At 61.1% G+C, this 17,942-nt stretch overlaps 3 protein-coding genes across 3 annotated transcripts in view; all 3 read left to right on the plus strand.

Moving 5' to 3' along the window:
* The window catches only part of SCNM1 (sodium channel modifier 1), a 3,968-nt gene extending 3,808 nt beyond the window's left edge, over positions 1 to 160 (plus strand). The window contains exon 9 of the mRNA XM_050984832.1: positions 121 to 160. Coding sequence (XP_050840789.1) covers positions 121 to 160 — 40 coding nt within the window. The remainder of the gene's footprint in view (positions 1 to 120) is intronic.
* An 873-nt stretch (positions 161 to 1,033) lies between these two features.
* On the plus strand, positions 1,034 to 6,183 carry PSMD4 (proteasome 26S subunit ubiquitin receptor, non-ATPase 4). The gene is made up of 10 exons (XM_009100288.4): positions 1,034 to 1,160; positions 1,879 to 2,019; positions 2,371 to 2,485; positions 3,005 to 3,091; positions 3,378 to 3,446; positions 3,784 to 3,999; positions 4,422 to 4,530; positions 4,781 to 4,912; positions 5,156 to 5,223; positions 5,687 to 6,183. Exons 1-10 carry the CDS (start codon positions 1,135 to 1,137, stop codon positions 5,876 to 5,878), a joined length of 1,155 nt encoding a protein of 384 aa, XP_009098536.1. The 5' UTR covers positions 1,034 to 1,134; the 3' UTR covers positions 5,879 to 6,183.
* Positions 6,184 to 7,169: 986 nt separating this feature from the next.
* Positions 7,170 to 17,267, plus strand: ZNF687 (zinc finger protein 687). Its single transcript, XM_050984373.1, is given in 10 exon segments — positions 7,170 to 7,336; positions 9,155 to 9,479; positions 9,482 to 11,226; positions 11,537 to 11,715; positions 12,159 to 12,335; positions 13,033 to 13,195; positions 13,495 to 13,794; positions 14,125 to 14,237; positions 14,685 to 14,826; positions 15,153 to 17,267. Coding segments are annotated over 9 exon segments (3,624 nt in total). The 5' UTR covers positions 7,170 to 7,336; positions 9,155 to 9,163; the 3' UTR covers positions 15,642 to 17,267.
* Positions 17,268 to 17,942: the final 675 nt, after the last annotated feature.

Raw genomic sequence — 17,942 nt, forward strand, 5'->3', positions numbered from 1 at the left:
CCCAATTTTTCCCAATTTTTCCCTCTATTTTTTTCCCAATTTTTTTCCTTTTTTTTCCCCCCAATTTCCCCTTTTTATTTTTCCTGATTTTTCCTCAATTTTTCCCAATTTTTTTCCCAGTTCCCCCCCCTCCCAGAACGGAATATTTATGAATATTTAAAGACTTTTGGGATAATTCCCCTTTTTCCTGGGAATTCTCCCCATCCGGAGGCTGGGGTTGGAATTTTTGGGATCGGGGTTTTTTGCTGTTTTTTTTTTTGTTGTTTTTTGGATTTTCCTGTTCCTAAGGGGGAAATTTGGGAATTGTGGGGGGAATTTTCCAGGAGAAAAAAGAGGATTTGGCTCTTCCTGTGACGGGAACGGAATCCTCCTGGAATCTGGGGCGGAATTCCTGGAATTCTCCTGGACTTGGAATGGAAAATTCCCTGGATCGGAGGGGAATTCATGGAACGTTCACAGACTTGGAACGGACATTTCCCGGATTTGGGACGGAATTCATGGAATTCTCCTGGACTCGGGACGGACTTTTCCTGGGTTTGGGGATGGAATCCGCGGAATTCCCCGGGAATGTTCTGGGGTTTCCCCCTGGACTCGGGAATTGGAGTTCGTGGAATTTTCCCGGAATTTCCCCCGGATTTGGGGATGGAATTTTCCTGGATTGGGAATGGAATTCCTGGAATTGTCGTGTCCAGCCTGGAGTTGTTGTCACCCCCGTCCCCAGGTGGGACCGGCTCTGCCTGGGGACCCTGGGACAGCCCTGGGGACATTGGGGGACATTGGGGACAGCCCTGGGTGGCCCTGGGGGTGGCACAGGGGGACAGGAGACACCCCCGGGCTGTTCTCGGAGCCCCTCGCAGACCCCGCGGGGGGTGGCGGTGGGAGGGGCCCTTTGGGGACATTCCCGGCCCTTTGGGGACATTCCCGGCCCTTTGGGGACAGTTCGGGACCCTTGGGGACAGCGGTGTAGCCCGGCTGATGTCCTGCACCGCCCAGAACTACAACTCCCAGCATGCTCCGCGTTGCACCACGCGTAGCCGGGGCGCGCTGATTGGTCTCGGGGTCTGGACCAATCAGCGGGCGCGTTGTTGGGCGTTTTGGGGAGCGGGCCGGCGCTGAGGGGAGGAAGGAGCCAAGATGGTTCTAGAGAGCACCATGGTGTGGTGAGAGCCCCGGGGCCCCTGCGCGACCCCCGGCAACCCCCGGGCAGCCCCTCGGCAGGCCTCGGGACCCCCGCGGCAAACCCCGGCCCGCCCGGCCGCTTTCCCTGAGTCATGGCGGGGGGGCGGAGCGGGCCGGGCCTGAGGCGAGAGAGAGAGGCTGAGGGGACAGGAGGGACAGGGAGAGACAGGGCCTGAGGGGAGAGTGAGAGGGGCTGGGGGGACAGGGAGAGACAGGGCCTGAGGGGAGAGAGGGAGGGACAGGAGGGGACAGGGAGAGACAGGGCCTGAGGGGAGAGAGAGAGGGGCTGGGGGGACAGGAGGGGACATGAGGGACAGGAGGGGGCAGGGGTGAGGGGGAGACAGGGCCTGAGGGGATGGAGGGGCTGAGGGGACAGGGAGGGTCTGAGGCAGAGATGAGGCAGATATTGTGGGGTGAAAACCCTGGATTTTGGGGGGATAAACGTCAGCAATTCCCCAAAAAATCCCAGATTTGGGGGGATGAGCATCAGCCATTCCCCAAAAAAATTGAGATTTTTGGGAGTGAATCTCGGCTCTCCCAAAAGATAATCAGATCTTTGTGATAAACCTCTGCATTCCCATAAAAATCCCCTTTTAGACTGGAACGAACCTCATTTCCCCCCCCAAAACACCCCAAGCACCCCCAGAAAGGGAATTCTCGGGGTCCCCGAGGCATTCCCGGTTTTTTTGGGAACTGCAGCGTGGACAACAGCGAGTACATGCGGAACGGGGACTTCCTGCCCACGCGGCTGCAGGCGCAGCAGGACGCGGTCAACATCGTGTGCCACTCCAAGACCCGCAGCAACCCCGAGAACAACGTGGGGCTCATCACCCTGGCCAAGTGCGGGAATTCCCGGGAATTCCCGGGGCTGGGAACCGGCGCCGGGAGGGGGTTTTGGGGGTGGGAACTTCGGGAGTTCTTGGAATGGCTCGGGAAATCCCACTTGGAATGGGAGGGGTTTTGGAGGCAGGGAAAGTTGGGAATCCAGGGAGCTGGGAGTTGTTGGAAACCAGCTGGGAATGGCTCGTTCCCACATGGAATGGGAAGGATCTAGGGGTTTTGGAGACAGAAAATTCAGGAATTCTTGGAATGGGAGGGATTCGGGGATGGTTGAAGGTGGGGAAGTCTGGGAGTTGGGGGAGTTCCTCCCAGATTCCCAGGGGATTCCCAGGATTTCCCGTGTTCCCGCAGTAACTGCGAGGTGCTGACCACGCTGACCCCGGACACCGGGCGCATCCTGTCCAAGCTGCACACGGTGCAGCCCAAGGGCAAGATCACCTTCGGCACCGGCATCCGCGTGGCCCACGTGAGTCCCGCGGCATTCCCGGCAATCCCGGCGCTCCGGGGCTCCTCCTGGGGTCCTGGCTGGGGGGATTCGGGATGTACTTGGCTGTTTGTGGTGGAAATGGCGGGGGAGGCTTTAAAGCATAAATCCGTGGGGGTTTCACAGAATTCCAGGGAGATCCACCAGAAATCTGTGGGAATTTCACAGAAATCCACCATGAATCCATAGGAATTTCACACAATTCCACCATAAGTCCATGAAATTTCACAGAAATCCATCATAAGTTCATGGGAATGTCACAGAAATCCACCATAAATCCATGGGAATGTCACAGAGACCCCCTAAATCCCAAGACTTTGGGCCCGGCCCTGCTGTGCCTCCCTGAAGCCCCATCCCCGGAGCAGATCCCGGGATCTGGGCGGGGGGGATCCCTGTTTTCCCGGGATCTGGGCGGGGGGGATCCCTGTTTTCCCGGGATCTGGGCAGGGGGGATCCCGTTTTCCCGGGAATGGCCCGGACAGACGCGGGGTTTTGGTGCAGCTGGCGCTGAAGCACCGGCAGGGCAAGAACCACAAGATGAGAATCATCGCCTTCGTGGGCAGCCCCGTGCACGACAGCGACAAGGACGTGAGTGCCCGGATCGGCGGGAATAATCCCCGGATCCCTGCGGGATCAGGGGTGGGATAACGGGAATAGTTCCCAGATCTCTGCGGGATCAGGGGTGGGATAACGGGACAGCAACAGGATCAGCCCAGGACTGGGGGGGTCACGAGTGTGCATCCCTGAGCTGATCCCTGGGATGGATCCCTGGGATCCCTTGGGGCTGGGCAGCTTATCTGGGACCAAATCCCAGTTTCTGTGGGATCGGGCGCTGGGCCGGCTGCTGATCCCAGGGAATTCCGCTTCTCCCCAGCTGGTGAAGTTGGCCAAGCGCCTGAAGAAGGAGAAGGTCAACGTGGACATCATCAACTTTGGGGAGGAGGTGAGAGTCCCTGGACCTGCCACATTCCGGGGGAATTCTGGGGCCTTTTCCAGCTCCGTGCTGGGCTGGAAAATCCTGAAGGGTGTTTTGGGAATGAGGTCAGTCCCTGGCGGTTTTCCCTGGCTCCCAAACCCTCCCCATCCCGATTTCCTGCTGGGAGCCTGCTGACAGTCACATTTGCCATTCCCAGAGCCCTCTCCCAGCACCACAGCCCCGCCAAACCCCAGCCCCTGTTCCCAGATCCAGATCCCGTTCCCAGCCCCCGTTCCCAGCCCCCATTCCCAGCCCCCGTTCGCAGCCCCTGTCCCAGCCCCCGAGCGTTCCCACCCCGTTCCAGGAGGCCAACACGGAGAAGCTGACAGCGTTCATCACGGCGCTCAACGGCAAGGACGGCAGCGGCTCTCACCTGGTGACGGTGCCGCCGGGGCCCAGCCTGGCCGACGCCCTCATCAGCTCCCCCATCCTGGCGGGCGAGGGCGGCGCCATGCTGGGCCTGGGCGCCTCCGACTTCGAGTTCGGGGTGGATCCCAGCGCCGACCCCGAGCTGGCTCTGGTAGGGATCCCGGAATTCCCAAAATTCCATGGGATTGGGTATTGGCACCGTCGGAATCCCATAAAACCCCAAACGTCCCAGCTCCCCCATCCTGCTGGGCCTGGGCGCCTCTGACTTCGAGTTCGGGGTGGATCCCAGCGCCGACCCCGAGCTGGCTCTGGTAGGGATCCGTTTCCTGGATCCCAAGGCGTGTTTTGGGGTGTTTTGTCCCTTTTCTGGGTCCCAAGGCCTGTTTTGGGGTGTTTTGTCCCTTTTCTGGGGTCCCAAGGCCTGCTTTGGGGTGTTTTGTCCTTTTCCTGGGGTCCCAAGGCCTGCTTTGGGGTGTTTTGTCCCTTTTCTGGGGTCCCAAGGCCTGCTTTGGGGTGTTTTGTCCCTTTCCTGGGGTCCCAAGGCCTGCTTTGGGGTGTTTTGTGGCTCTCCAGGCGCTGCGGGTGTCGATGGAGGAGCAGCGGCAGCGGCAGGAGGAGGAGGCGCGCCGGGCGGCCGCGGCGTCGGCGGCGGAGGCCGGGATCGGCGCGGCCGGGGGCGACGGTGAGGGGCTGCCCCTGGGGCTGGAACGGGATGGGTGGGATTGGGAATGGGAATGGGAATGGGATGGGATGGGATGGAGGGGAAGGAGGAGGACCAAAAAGCAGGATGGGTTCGGGCTGGATATTGGGGATTAACCCTTCCCTGGGTGGGTGAGGACACCCATTCCCATGACACTCCCTGGATTCCTGGGATCCCCGTGCCCCCCTGAGCTATCCTGTGCCCTCCTGACCCCCGTGCCCTGGCTGTGCAGAGTCGGACGAGGCCCTGCTCAAGATGACCATCGGGCAGCCGGACTTTGGCCGCGCGGGGCTGCCGGACCTGAGCTCCATGAGCGAGGAGGAGCAGATCGCCTACGCCATGCAGATGTCCCTGCAGGGCGCCGGTGGGTGCTCCCCTGGGGAACCCTGGGAAACCCTGGGAGAGCCCTGGGAAACTGTGGGAGAGCCCCGGGAAACCCTGGGAGAGCCCTGGGAAACCCTGGGGGGAAACCCCGGGAGAGCCCCGGGAAACCCTGGGAGACCCCCGGGAAACCCTGGGGGAGCCCCGGGAGAGCCCCGGAGAGCCCCGGGGCGGGGCCGGGCTGCTCCCGGGGGCTGCTCCACGCTCTCTGCTGGGGCTCTTGCAGAGTTTGCCCAGGCCGAGGCGGCCGAGGTGGACAGTGGGGCAGCCATGGACACATCTGAGCCTGCCAAGGTAGGGCTGAGCGACTCCCGGGGTTCACAGCTCGTTCTGGCACATCCCATCCATCCCAAAAAGATCACCTTCAGGGTTCTTCCACCCCAAACCATTCCAGGAGTCCCTGTCCTGCTTGCTTTGGGATTTTAGGGATAAATCCTGGATCCTGGCCCGGTTATTCCATGGATTCCCCGTTCCACACTCCAGTAATCCCAGTCCCTCTGGAGCCCTCTGGACTGGGATGATCCCCAATCCCCTGGGCCGATTCCAAATCCCCCAGGCCGATCCCGAATTCCCTGGGTTTTCCTGTGGATCTGGATGATCCCAAATCCCCCAGGTGTATCCTGAATCCCCCAGGATGATCCCAAATCCCCCAGGATGGTCCCAGATCCCCCCAGGATGTTCCCAAATCCCCCAGGATGGTTCCCAGCTCCCCCGGCCGCTCCCCATCCCGCTCTTCCCGCCGTTCCGGTTCCCGCAGGAGGAGGACGACTACGACGTGATGCAGGACCCCGAGTTCCTGCAGAGCGTCCTGGAGAACCTGCCGGGCGTGGATCCCAACAACGAGGCCATCCGCAACGCCATGGGCTCCCTGGCCTCGCAGGCGGCGCGCGAGCACCGCGAGCAGCACCGGGAGCAGCACCGGGAGCGCAAGGACGAGGAGAAGAAATGAGCCGGGCACGGCGGGGGCACGGCGGGGGCACGGCTGAAATAAACGGAACCGGAGCAGCTTCGGGCACGGCTGGGAGCGCCGGGGGCGCTGGGGGTGGCGGACGGGAATTCTGGGAATGCAAATCGGGGATTGCGCAGGTAATTAAAGGAATTTCTTGGGAATGGAAGTAAGTTATTGGGAACGGCGGCCATAATTAAAGGGGTTCCTTGGGAATGGCAGGGATTGTGGGAATGATTGAAGGAATTTCGTGGGAATGGCGGGGATTTATTGGGAATTGTGGGAATAATTAAAGGAATTTCGTGGCAGTTCTAGGAATGATAAAGAGAATTTCTTGGGGATTCTGGGGAGAATGAAAGGAATTCCTGTAGTGCGGTTACTGGGAACGAATTCCCTGGAATTCCCGGGAATTTTGGGATTTGGGAATTCCCGCAGCAGCTCCCAGCATCCCCCGCGGGCTGTTTACCGTGAGACAGAGGGGCGGGGCTGGCCTATTGATTGGCAGTATAATCAACCAATCAGGGAGTGGGAGGAGCGGATGTTGTCATTGAGGTAGCAAATAATATGGGGAGGAAGGCAGAGTTAAATGTGAGTGGCATCTCTGCGGACCAATGAGCAGCAAAAATTGGCTTGGCGGGCTTCTCGGCACTCCAGCCAATGGGAGAGCGAGGAAGCAGAGGCTGCCTTGAGTGACAGTGCTCTCCACCAATGGCATAATGCAACATGCAGACGTGGGCGGATCGTTCTCGCCGACACCTCTGTGAGTGACGGCCCTGGCAGCGAATGGTAGGAGGGGGTTGAAGCCATTATGGACCCGGGGCGGGCGTGTTCTCGTGCTGAGGGACGAATCCCGCGCCCAATAGCAGCCCCTGGCTGGGAGCCGCCGCCATGGACGCTCCCTGAGGCCAATGGCGGCCGGAACCCGCGCTTGATAAGCAGCGCGCTTTGACCAATGGGAGACCAGATAAGGCGGGGATTAATTGATAAACAGCGTTTTTAATGAATCGGCAGCGAGATGCGCCAGCCCTGACAACCAATAGGACGCGGGGATAGCGCGGTGGGCGAGGCTTTGCGGGTTGAATGACACCCGCGCTTCCCAATCAACACACCCGGTGTGGGGCGGGTCCTGCTCGGCCAATGGGGAGTGCGGACGGCCGCGTTCAGCATTGACTGACAGCGGAATGAACCAAATAGAATGTGGATTTGGCTGAGTGACGGGCCGTACAGCCAATGGAATAGCGCCGCGAGGGCGGGAACGCGCGGCGCGAGCGGCCGGCGGGGCGGGGGGGCCAAGCAGGAAGTGGCGGAGGGGAAGCGGCGCCGCTGAGGGGCCCGAGCGGGACCGGGACCGGGATCGGGAACCGGGATCGGGAACCGGGATCGGATTCGGGAATTGGGAACGGGAACCGGGATCCAGAACCGGCAGCGGCAGCGGGGAGCGCCCCCCGCGCGCAGCTCCAGGTAGCGGGGCCTGAGGGGCGGGAGCGGCCTGAGGGGGTCAAGGCCTGAGGGGGGGGCGCGGCCTGGGCGGGAAGCGCGGCCTGAGGGGGCCCGGCCCCGGAATCCCGGGATTTGGAGGGCGCCTCTTCCCTCGGAAAATCCCGGGATTCGGGAGGTCACGGTCACTCCCCCCCATTGCGGGAATTTTGGAGGGTCACGGTCACTCCTTGCGACGGAAAAATCCCGGGATTTGGGGGGTCACGGTCACCCGCTCCCATCCCAAAAACCGGGTCTTGTTCACGTTTTCCCACAAAAATATCCCGGGATTTGTGGGGATCAGGATCGTAGCCCCCATCCTGAAATTTTGGGGGGTCGCGGTCAGTCCTTCCCCATCCCAGATCCGGGATTGGGAGGGGTCGTGCGCATCCCCTCCGTCCTGGAATTTCGGGGAATTTGGGATCGGTGTGAGGAGTTTCGGGATGGGAATGGGGAGTTAAGGATGGGGAGTTTGGGATCGGGATGGTGGCCTTGGGATCCTGGATATTTGGGAAGACCCCAGAATCCCACGGAATCCCTGTCCAGACTCCCCCAGCCCTTGTGGGAACCCTGGGAAAATCGGGAATCCCGAGAAAATCGGGAATCCCGAGCCCTCCTGGCTCCTGCCGGGGCTGAGCCGCTCCCTTTCCCTTTGGGATTTTCGGGATCCCGGGATCGGGGCCAGGCTGCGGGGCCGGCAGATGGTCGGGAATTAATCCCCTCCAAATCCCGGGAATTTAATCCCACACGGATCCCTCGGGATGAGGCAGCTGCGCCGGGATGGGGGCGGGAGCGGGACTGGGGATTTGGGATGGGGGATTTGGGATTAGGATTTAGGATCAGGATGGGGGGTTGGGGATCGTTTTGGGAACCGGGATTTGCCACGGGTGGAATTTTGGGATAATCCCTCCCTGTCTGGGGCTGTCCCGCTTTCCCCACCTCCTTTTCCGCGGCGATTTCCCAAACCCCGATCCCAGACAGCTCCTCCAGGACTGTCCAGGCCTGGATTTATTCCCAAAAAGAAGCTGGGATTGGGATGGGGAGGAAGGAGCTGGGCTGGGGAAATCCGAGATCCACCCCAGACATTCCCAGGGATTTGGATGTGAATGGGAAAGGACAAAGGGCGAAATTCCCCCCTGGAAAACAGCTCCCAGCTTTTCCAAAGAATTCATTTCCTACCTGGGGAGGCTTTCCCTGGGATAAAAGGGCAGGAAAAAGGGGATTTGGGAAGGAAAAGGCCTCTCCAGAGGCACATTCCAGAGGGTAAAATGAATGGAATCCCACCTGTTTGGGGTTCTCTGGAAGCCTCAGATCCAGAGGGAATTTGGGGCTGGAATTGGGGTTGGATCCACGGCTCTTTCCCCTTTTTCCTAGATTTCCAGGCTGGGAAACCGTGGGATCAAACCCTTCCTTGTGAAAGGAGTTTTTTCCCTAAAGAAACCAAAAATCCTTGGAGCTTCCAGGCCTGCTGGAAGTGCGGGAATTCTGGGGGTTAACAGGGAATTGTTGTCCCCAGGATGTGACAGATCCTGGGCCCGGCTCCAGGTCGGGATGGGGCCGGATCCCGAGGCTTTCCCGGCAGTTCTGGGAATTTAGGGGATGGGTCGGCATCAGGGCTGGGGTGGGAAGGGAATTTTTGGGATTGCTAGAGGATTTCTGGGATGGAGAGGAGGTGTTTGGGGTGGAAGGGGAACGGAATGGAAAAGGCTGCGGGACGTCAGGATCCCCTGGGGTTTGTCAGGGTGGAAACCCAGGAATTCCCACTTGGAAACCCCAAACCGCCCTCTCCCCCTCTCCCCCCAGTTCCCAGCCATGGGGGACATGAAAACCCCGGACTTCGACGACCTGCTGGCCGCCTTCGACATCCCCGACATCGACGCCAACGAGGCCATCCACTCGCACCACGAGGAGCCCGAGCCCCACGGCAAGCAGGAGCCGGGGCCCGCGGGGGCGGCCGAGCACGTGCTGCCGCACCCCGACATCTCGGCCGTCAGCGTCATCGTCAAGAACACCGTGTGCCCCGAGCAGCTGGAGGGCAAGGACGCGGCCCTGGCGCCGCGGCTGCTGCAGAACGGCTTCGCCGCCGCCGCCGCCGAGGGGCCGCGCTCGCCCGGCGCCCGCCTTGCCGAGCCGCCCCCAACGGCGAGTGCTGGGCCAAGGAGAAGGGCTCCAAGGCCTTGGATCTGTTCTCCCACTTCAGCCCCGAGCCCGGCGAGGACGGCGCCAACCTGATCGACCGGGCCCGGGAGTGCAAAGCCAAGGAGAAGTCGCTGGCCGTGCCCTCGCTGGCCGCGTCCCCCACGCCCCCCGGGGACTGCAAGGAGCCCCTGGGAGAAGGCGCCGAGGGCCTGGAGCCGGCGTTCCCGGCGCCCTTCCGGGCGGGAGCCCCCGGCGACGGCGCCCACCCCGCGGCCTGCATCAAGAAGGAGGAGTCGGACTCGGAGGAGGCTCCGGGCAGGGGCTGCAGCCCCAAGGGGCTGGTGCTGGATCACCTCAAGTCCGTCACCGTCCGCTACTCGGCCGAGGACTCTCCTGTGGCGGCCTGGCCGGGAGCGGAGCCGGCGGCGCTGGACGGCGGTGCCAGCGCCGGGGCCGAGCTCAAACGCTCGCCCGGGAGCCCCCGGGAGTCCTTCTCCTCCCCGGGAATTCCCATCCCACCTTCCCCCAAGCAGCTCTCCTTGAAGGAAGAGCAGGAGATGCTGGGGAAATCCGTGGGGAGCCCCCCGAGCGTTTCCAGCGGTGAGGAGGAGGAGGAGGAGGAGGAAAGCACCAACTCGCCGTCCTCCAGCTCCTCGCGGCCGCTCAAGGTGCGCATCAAAACCATCAAAACCTCCTGTGGCAGCATCACCAGGACGGTCACCAGGGTGTCCTCGGACTCAGAGCCGCCCTCCACCAAAATCCCCAGCGAGCAGAATTCCCAGGAGCCCTTGGAGTGTCCCGCCGGCATCGCCACGGAGGCGGCGGCCAAGGAGAAGTCGGAGCTCTCCAGCCCTCTGAAAAACGCGGAAGGGCCCAAAATCGTCAGCGTGCAGCTGGGCAACGGCACCAAGCTGAAGGGGACGGTGCTGCCCGTGGCCACCATCCAGAGTGCCAGCAGCGCCATGCTCATCGCCGCCAGCGTGGCCCAGCAGAAGTCCGTGGTTCTGCCCGGAAAAGCCGGCAAATCCGTGGCCAAGAACATCCTGAGCCTGGTGCCGCAGCCGCTGCCCAAGGGCGATGGAAGGACCAACGGCAGCGCCAAGGCCAACGGCGGCGCCGCGCCCAAGGCAGCGCCCGGCGTGGCCGGCACCGTCATCTCCCGCAGCCAGTCCAGCCTGGTGGAGGCCTTCAACAAGATCCTCAACAGCAAGAACCTGCTGCCCACCTACAAGCCCAACCTGAGCCCCCCGGCCGAGTCCAGCCTGGCGCTGCCGCCCTCGGGCTACCGCTGCCTGGAGTGCGGCGACGCCTTCGCGCTGGAGAAGAGCCTGGCGCGGCACTACGACCGGCGCAGCATGCGCATCGAGGTCACCTGCAACCACTGCACCAAGCGCCTGGTGTTCTTCAACAAGTGCAGCCTGCTGCTGCACGCCCGCGAGCACAAGGACAAGGGGCTGGTGATGCAGTGCTCGCACCTGGTGATGCGGCCCATCGCGCTGGAGCAGATGATCGGCCAGCCCGACATCACCCCCCTGGTGTCGCTGGCCCTGCCCGCCGGCAAGGTGGCCCAGGAGGGCGGGGGCGCGGTGCAGGAGCTGCCCGTGCTGCCCCTGGGCTCGGAGCAGAGCAGCTACAGCTGCTTCAGGTGCCTGGAGTGCAAGGAGCAGTGCAAGGACAAGGCCGGGCTGGCGGCGCATTTCCAGCAGGTCGGGGTGGCCACCAGCAGCAGCAGCACGGTGAGAGCTGAGAGCGCTGGGAGTGCTGGGCTGGAGGTGGGAGGGCACTGGGAGATGGCCCAGAGTGGTGGGAGGGCACTGGGAGATGGCCCAGAGTGGTGGGAGGGCAGTGGGAGTTGTTTGTCTTCCTGGTTTCACTGGGAATCCTCCCCAGGCTGGTTGGGATCCGGGCCCCCCCCCAAGGGCTGGGATTCCCGGGCTCCGAGGCTGATCCCAGTGGGATTCCCGGGCTGATCCCGGTGGGATGCCCGGGGTTCCGAGGCTGATCCCGGTGGGATGCCCGGCTCCGAGGCTGATGCCGGTTCCGCAGGTGTGCTCGGCGTGCCCCATGATCCTGGCCAACCGCTGCAGCTTCAGCGCGCACCAGCGCATGCACCGCAGCCGCCCGCCCCACGTGTGCCCCGAGTGCGGCGGCAACTTCCTGCTGGCCAACTTCGAGGCCCACCTCAAGGACTCGTGCCTGCACTTCTCCCGCAGGGTGGGCTACAGGTACCCAGGGAACACCGGGAATGCCGGGGGAGCGCTGGGGGGGTCCAAAGAGGAAGTGTGCCCCTGGAATGGGGTGGGAATTTCCTGCTGGAGAACTTGGAGTCCCACCTCAAGGACTTCTCCCACAGGGTGGGATACGGGCACGGAGCCAGGGAATCCCAGAAATTCTGGGAATCCTTGTCTGGGGTCCTGGCTCCAGCTGGGAATTTTCCCAGAACTTGTTTGGGATCCGGGTTCCAATTTGAATTCCCAGAACTGCTTTGGATTCTGGCCTCCTTTGGGAATTCCCAGAACCGCTTTGGATCCTGGCCTCCACTGGGAATTCCCAGAACCTCTTTGGATCCCAGTGTGGGTTGGGGGTTCCCAGAACCGATTTGGATCCCAGTCTGGGTTGGGGGTTCCCAGAACCGATTTGGATCCCAGTCTGGGTTGGGGTTTTCCAGGTGTCCCAGCTGCTCCGTGGTGTTCGGCGGCGTCAATTCCATCAAGTCCCACATCCAGAGCTCCCACTGCGAGGTTTTCCACAAATGCCCCATCTGCCCCATGGCCTTCAAGTCAGCCCCCAGCGCCCACGCCCACGTCTACACGCAGCACCCCGGCTTCAGCAACCAGCAATCCAAGTGAGTGCTGCCCAGAATTCCACAGAATTCCACAGAATTCCCCAGGTCCCGGCTCCTGCCAGTGCCCAGGATCCGAGGGAGCGGGCTCAGGTTCACCTGGAAAAGGTTGGGATGGGAGGTTTGGGAATAAGAGGTTGGGAGAGGAGGTTTGGGAATGTTTTGCTGCGGCAGTGGAGCTGGTGGTGGAACTGGCTGGAAGATTTGGGAATGTGGCACTTGGGAATGATGGATGTGGTGATCCCAGAGGGCTTTTCCTGCCTGAGCGATTCCAGGACTGGGAGAACTGGGAATGTTCCATGATTGGCAGAACCTCCTCCGTGGCTGGGATGAGCTCAACTCCCGCTCTCCTTTTTCCATCCCTTTTTCCCTCTTCCCTCCTTTTCCCCCGCTCCTTTCTATCTGTTTTCCCCTCCTTTCCCATTCCCTTTTTCCTTTCCTTTTTCTCCTTTATCCTTTCATTTTTCTCTGCTATTCCCTCCTTTTGGTTTCCCTTTTTCCTTCTCATTTCCCCTCCTTTTCTGTTCCCTCATTTCTCTCCTTTTCCCATCCCTCATTTCTCTCCTTTTCCTGTCCCTCATTTCTCTCTTTCCCCTCCTTTTCCCTTCCCTCTCCCGTCCCTCTGGCGTCTCCCCCACCCCGTTTTCCCCGTTTTCCCCCGTTTTTCCCCATTTTCCCCCGTTTTCCCCCGTTTTCCCAGGATGATTTACAAGTGTGCCATGTGTGACACGGTGTTCACGCACAAGCCGCTGCTGTCGTCGCATTTCGATCAGCACCTGCTGCCGCAGCGCGTCAGCGTCTTCCGCTGCCCGCAGTGCCCGCTGCTCTTCGCCCAGAAGCGCACCATGCTCGAGCACCTCAAGGTCAGACCAGAATTCCAGACAGAATTCCAGCTGGGAATGGAGGCATTCCAGCTGAAAAAGGCAGAACCCCAGCCCCACTTGGACGGGGAGTGCAGGGAGATGGGAGCCGTGGTCTGGGTGGGGTTTTGGGATCATTTCCAGCCCAGACCATTCCGGGGTTCCCCGGCCTGGTTTCTGTGGGATTTTCGGGATCAATCCTGGTCCTGCCCGGGCTATTCCGTGGATTGCCCATCCCTGGGTCTGCCTGGCAGCCCGGGAAGGTCGCTCCCCCCGACCCCGCCGTTCCCCGCTCTCCCCAGAACACCCACCAGCCCCAGAAGTCCAAGGACGAGCCCTCCCGGAGAGCGGCGGCGCTGCTGACGCCCAAGGCGGAGCCGCTGGAGCCGCCGGGGCCGCGGCGCTCGGAGTCGTCCTCGAGCTCCTCGGAGGAGGAGGAGGAGGCGCCGAGCTCGCCCGAGCTGCGGCGGGCGCGGCGCAGCCGCTTCCCCCGCAAGGCCGGCCCCAAGGCCAAGGGCAGCGGCTGGACCTGCGGCGTCTGCCACTCGTGGTTCCCCGAGCGCGACGAGTACGTGGCGCACATGAAGAGGGAGCACGGCAAGGTGGGCACCGCGCGGGGCGGGGCGGGGCCGTGGGGGAGAATCCCGGCCCCTGGATCCCCCTGGATCCTCCGGGATCCCCCTGGATCCTGGGAATGGGAGGGTTTGGGAATGGGAATGAGATTTTTGGGGTAATTCCTGGCTGGGTGAACAATCCCAGGCAGGAGCGGGGATTGGAGGGAAAACTGAATTCCCACCTGCAGCTGGAGTGGGAATCCCAGCTTTGGATCCTCCTGGATCCCTCTGGATTGCTCCTGTTTGTCCTGGGTTTCCCTGGCATCCCTCCAGGGTTTGTCCCGGGTTTCCCGGGATCCTGAGCGCCTTTCCCCGCAGTCGGTGAAGAAGTTCCCGTGCCACCTGTGCGAGCGCTCCTTCTGCTCGGCGCCGAGCCTGCGCCGCCACGTCCGCGTCAACCACGAGGGCATCAAACGCGTCTACCCCTGCCGGTATTCCCGGGATTCCTGGGATCCTGGGAGAGCGGGAACGGCGGGGTTGGGAAAAGGGAGTGGGATGGCGGGAACTGGGAGGGGTCGGGGAGGATTGAGCCGGGTTGGGGTTGGGGTTGGGCAGGGAAAATGGGAACTCTGAAGGAATTGGGGATTAATTCCCAGGAAAATCAGAGTTTAGTTCCCAGGGAATCAGGGTTTAATTCCCAGGAAAATCAGGGTTTAATTCCCAGGAAAATCAGGGTTCAATTCCCTGGGAATCAAGGTTTAATTCCCAGGGAATCAGGGCTCAATTCCCACCTGCTCTGCCCAAGATGGGAATTGAAATTCCAGGAGTGAGAGGGATTTGGGGAAGGACTCCCGGCTTTGTATCCATCTTGTTTGGGGTTGGAATTTGGGAATTCCAGCGGTAGAATTCCCAAGAAAACCAGGCTGCTCCGTGCCCAGGTACTGCACGGAGGGGAAGAGAACCTTCAGCAGCCGCCTGATCCTGGAGAAGCACATCCAGGTGCGGCACGGGATCAAGGTCACGGACCCCGCCCGCAGCCAGGAGGTCATCATGGCCCGCGGCCCCTCCGGCCCCGCCCAGGTGGGATCATCCTGGAATTCCGGGACTTCCTGGCGTTCCCTGGGAGTTTTGGGGCAGGACTGGGCGGGGTTCATCCTGGAATTACTGCTGGGAACCCACAAATCCCAGCCCTGGGTCTGGGACTGCCCAGGTGGAATTATCTGGGAATTGCTGGGGTTTGCTGGGAATTTCCAGGAATTTCCTGGGAATTTCAGCGTTAGTGGCAGGATGGGAGGCTCCTCATCTCTGAATTCCTCCTGGGAGCTGCCCCGATTCCCAAGGGGTTTCCCGGGAGCTCCTCAGGCCCAGGCCTTGCTGGGAATTCCCGGATTTTCCCGCTTTTCCAGGCGGCCGGGCGCAAGCGGAAGCTGTCGTCGGACGAGTCGTGCAGCGAGGAGCCCGACAGCACCACGCCGCCCGCCAAGAGCCCCAAGCCCTGCGGGGCCAAGGCCCCGTTCCGCTGCCGCAAGTGCGGCTTCCTGGCCGGGAGCCGGGCGGAATTCCAGGCCCACATCCCGCAGCACCGCACGGACGGGAATTCCCAGCAGTGCCGGGAGTGCGGCCTCTGCTTCACCTCGCAGATCTCCCTGAACCGCCACCGCTTCATCTCCCACAAGAAGAAGAAGGGAGCGGAGCCCGAGGAGGCCTCGGCCGGCGCCGCCCAGGGCAGCGGGAGCGGCCCCGGTCCCGGCGGGAATTCCGGCGGCGGCTCCGAGGGGAAGCTGGAGTGCAAGGTCTGCGGGAGGGGCTTCGAGAGCCAGCTCAACCTCAAGACGCATTTCCGGACCCACGGCATGGCCTTCATCCGGGCCCGGCAGGGCGCCGAGGAGAACTGAGCCTGCCGGGATCCCGGCATTCCCGGGAATCTGGGACCGGCTTCACCCAGCAGAACTGAGCCTGCCGGGGATCCCGGCATTCCCGGGAATCTGTGGGGTCGGCTCCAAGCCCGGGAATTGTGGCATTCCCGGAATTCCGGGATCAGCCCTGAGGACATCTGAGCATTCCCGGGAATCTCAGCATTCCTGGAATTCCAGGATCAGGCCTGAGGAGAACTGAGTGTCCCTGGGAATCTCGGAATTCCCGGAATTCCGGGGTCAGCTCCAAGGCCGGGAATCTGCGCCGTGTACATAAAACCCCCAGAGCCCTTCCCGGTGTCCGAGGGAAACGTGGGAATGGGATTAGGACTGGGATGATCCCAAATCCCACCGGGAATTCCCTGGGAATGTTGGATTTTGGGGGGATTTGGGGTTTCTGGGACCCCTCCGGGCTTTTCCCAGGAATTCCCGGATCCGGATGGGGCAGGGGAAGCTTTTCCAGCGAAATCCACCTTTTTTTGTTATTTTTGGGGTTTGTTTGTTTTCCCTGGATGTTTTTTTCCCCGTTTGGGAACGTTCCTGGTGTGTTTTGTTGGGAAGGAGGCGATTCCAGAGTCCTGGAATTCCGGAGGTCCCTGGGAAGGGCACTCGGACACTTGGCCGGACATTCCCAAGGGAGCAGGAAGAGGAAAAAAGCTGGAAAAAAGGAGAGGAAAAGAGGAAGTTTTTCCTTTGGCAGAGGAATAATGACCCAAAAAACCCCAGGATTGGGAAGGGATCCCAAATCCCAGCCAGGACCCTTTTCCTGAAGAAAAAGTGGGAAAACTGCTCCCAGATTCCTGGCTGAGGGTGAGGTCTGGGGGCTTTTCCAGCTTTTTCCGGCTCCTCCATCCCCTCAAGCTCCGGGACCTTTCCCACTTCCAATCCCCCCAAAATCCCCTGGAAAAGCCCCTCCTCCCTCTGGCACCGCTACTCCCAGAATTCCTGGGAGAATTCCAGGAATTCCCTGTGGATAACCTTCCCCTCTCCCTGTAAAGTTGTATCATACACTAAAATCCACAAATCCCAACAACTGCTGTGCTCCTCATGGGATTTGGTTTGGTTTTCCAAGGTTTTTTTCCCGTTTTTTTGTGTTTTTCGGGATGGCAGAAGCTGCTTTGAGGTTGATTTTTTTTTTTCCTTTTTTTTTGGTTTTTTATTCCCAGTTTTTCTGACTTTTTCCAGCAGGAATGAGGGGAGTTGTCCCTCCCCTTTTCCCTGCGGGTGGATGGATGGAAAAAGGGTGGGAAAGAACTGGGAAAAATCAGGTGGAATCGGCCACTCCCAGAAATCCCCAGGCCGGGTGTAAATAGAGAGAAGAAATTAAAGTTTCTACGAGATTTAGAAAGAAAAAATTCCCAAAAAAGAAAACTATGGAAAAATGGCTTTGGACCCACGGTTTTCCAGCATTTCAGTGCCTTGAGCTGGATTGGGGTGGAGGGAGGGAGGGGCTGGAATTCCGGGAATGTTCCCCCCTGGAATTCCGGGGCTGCCCCCCGGGAGCGTTGGGGATTTTGGGAATGTGCAGAGGGAAAGCCGCGGGCTCGAGAGGCTCTCAGGAATTCTTTATTCTGTAGGAATCGATTCCATTAAACTCCAGTGGTTTCACCCTCTGTGCCTCGGCTCCTCCCGGGATCTCCGGGAATGGGAATGGGGAGGGGCTGAGGGCTCCGGCTGCATCCCCACATTTTGGTCCTGCCCCCCAAAAAAGGGGCTTGGGAAGGGTTGGGGTCCCCTGTGTCCCCTCCCTGTCCCCAGAGCCCCCTCCCCCCTCCCCGGGGGGGTTGAAAAACCAAATTTTGGGGTTTTTAATGCTAAAAATTAAAAAAAAAAAAAAAAAGGGACATTGAGGGGACACTGGGGGACACTGGGGGATGCAGGGACGTGGGGGGGACACAAAGGGGGGACACTGGGGACACCAAGGGGCCATGGGGGGGGGGACGACATTGGGGAAGAGGGACATGAGGGGACACAGGGACCCGGGGGGGACATTGGGGACACTCCAAGTGTCCCCACCCGGCCAGGCCTGGGGGAGCGGGAGGGGAAATTCCAGGAAATTTTCCTTGCCTGGGAAGCTCTGGATCTTCCCTGATTTGGGATTTGGGATCAGGATCAGGCCCCCACACCCCCCCCATCGTGTCCAACATTCCAGCCCCGAATTCCCGGCTGGAATTACCCAGGAAAGGGGAGAGGGGGTCCTAGCCCCGAATTCCTGGAAGAGCTGGAATCCCACTGGGAATTTCACCTGGAATCCCCCCCCAGCCATCCCAGGGTGTCCCAGGG

The sequence above is a fragment of the Serinus canaria genome, chromosome 25 (assembly GCF_022539315.1).
Source record: "Serinus canaria isolate serCan28SL12 chromosome 25, serCan2020, whole genome shotgun sequence".
NCBI classification, from domain to species: Eukaryota; Metazoa; Chordata; class Aves; order Passeriformes; family Fringillidae; genus Serinus; species Serinus canaria.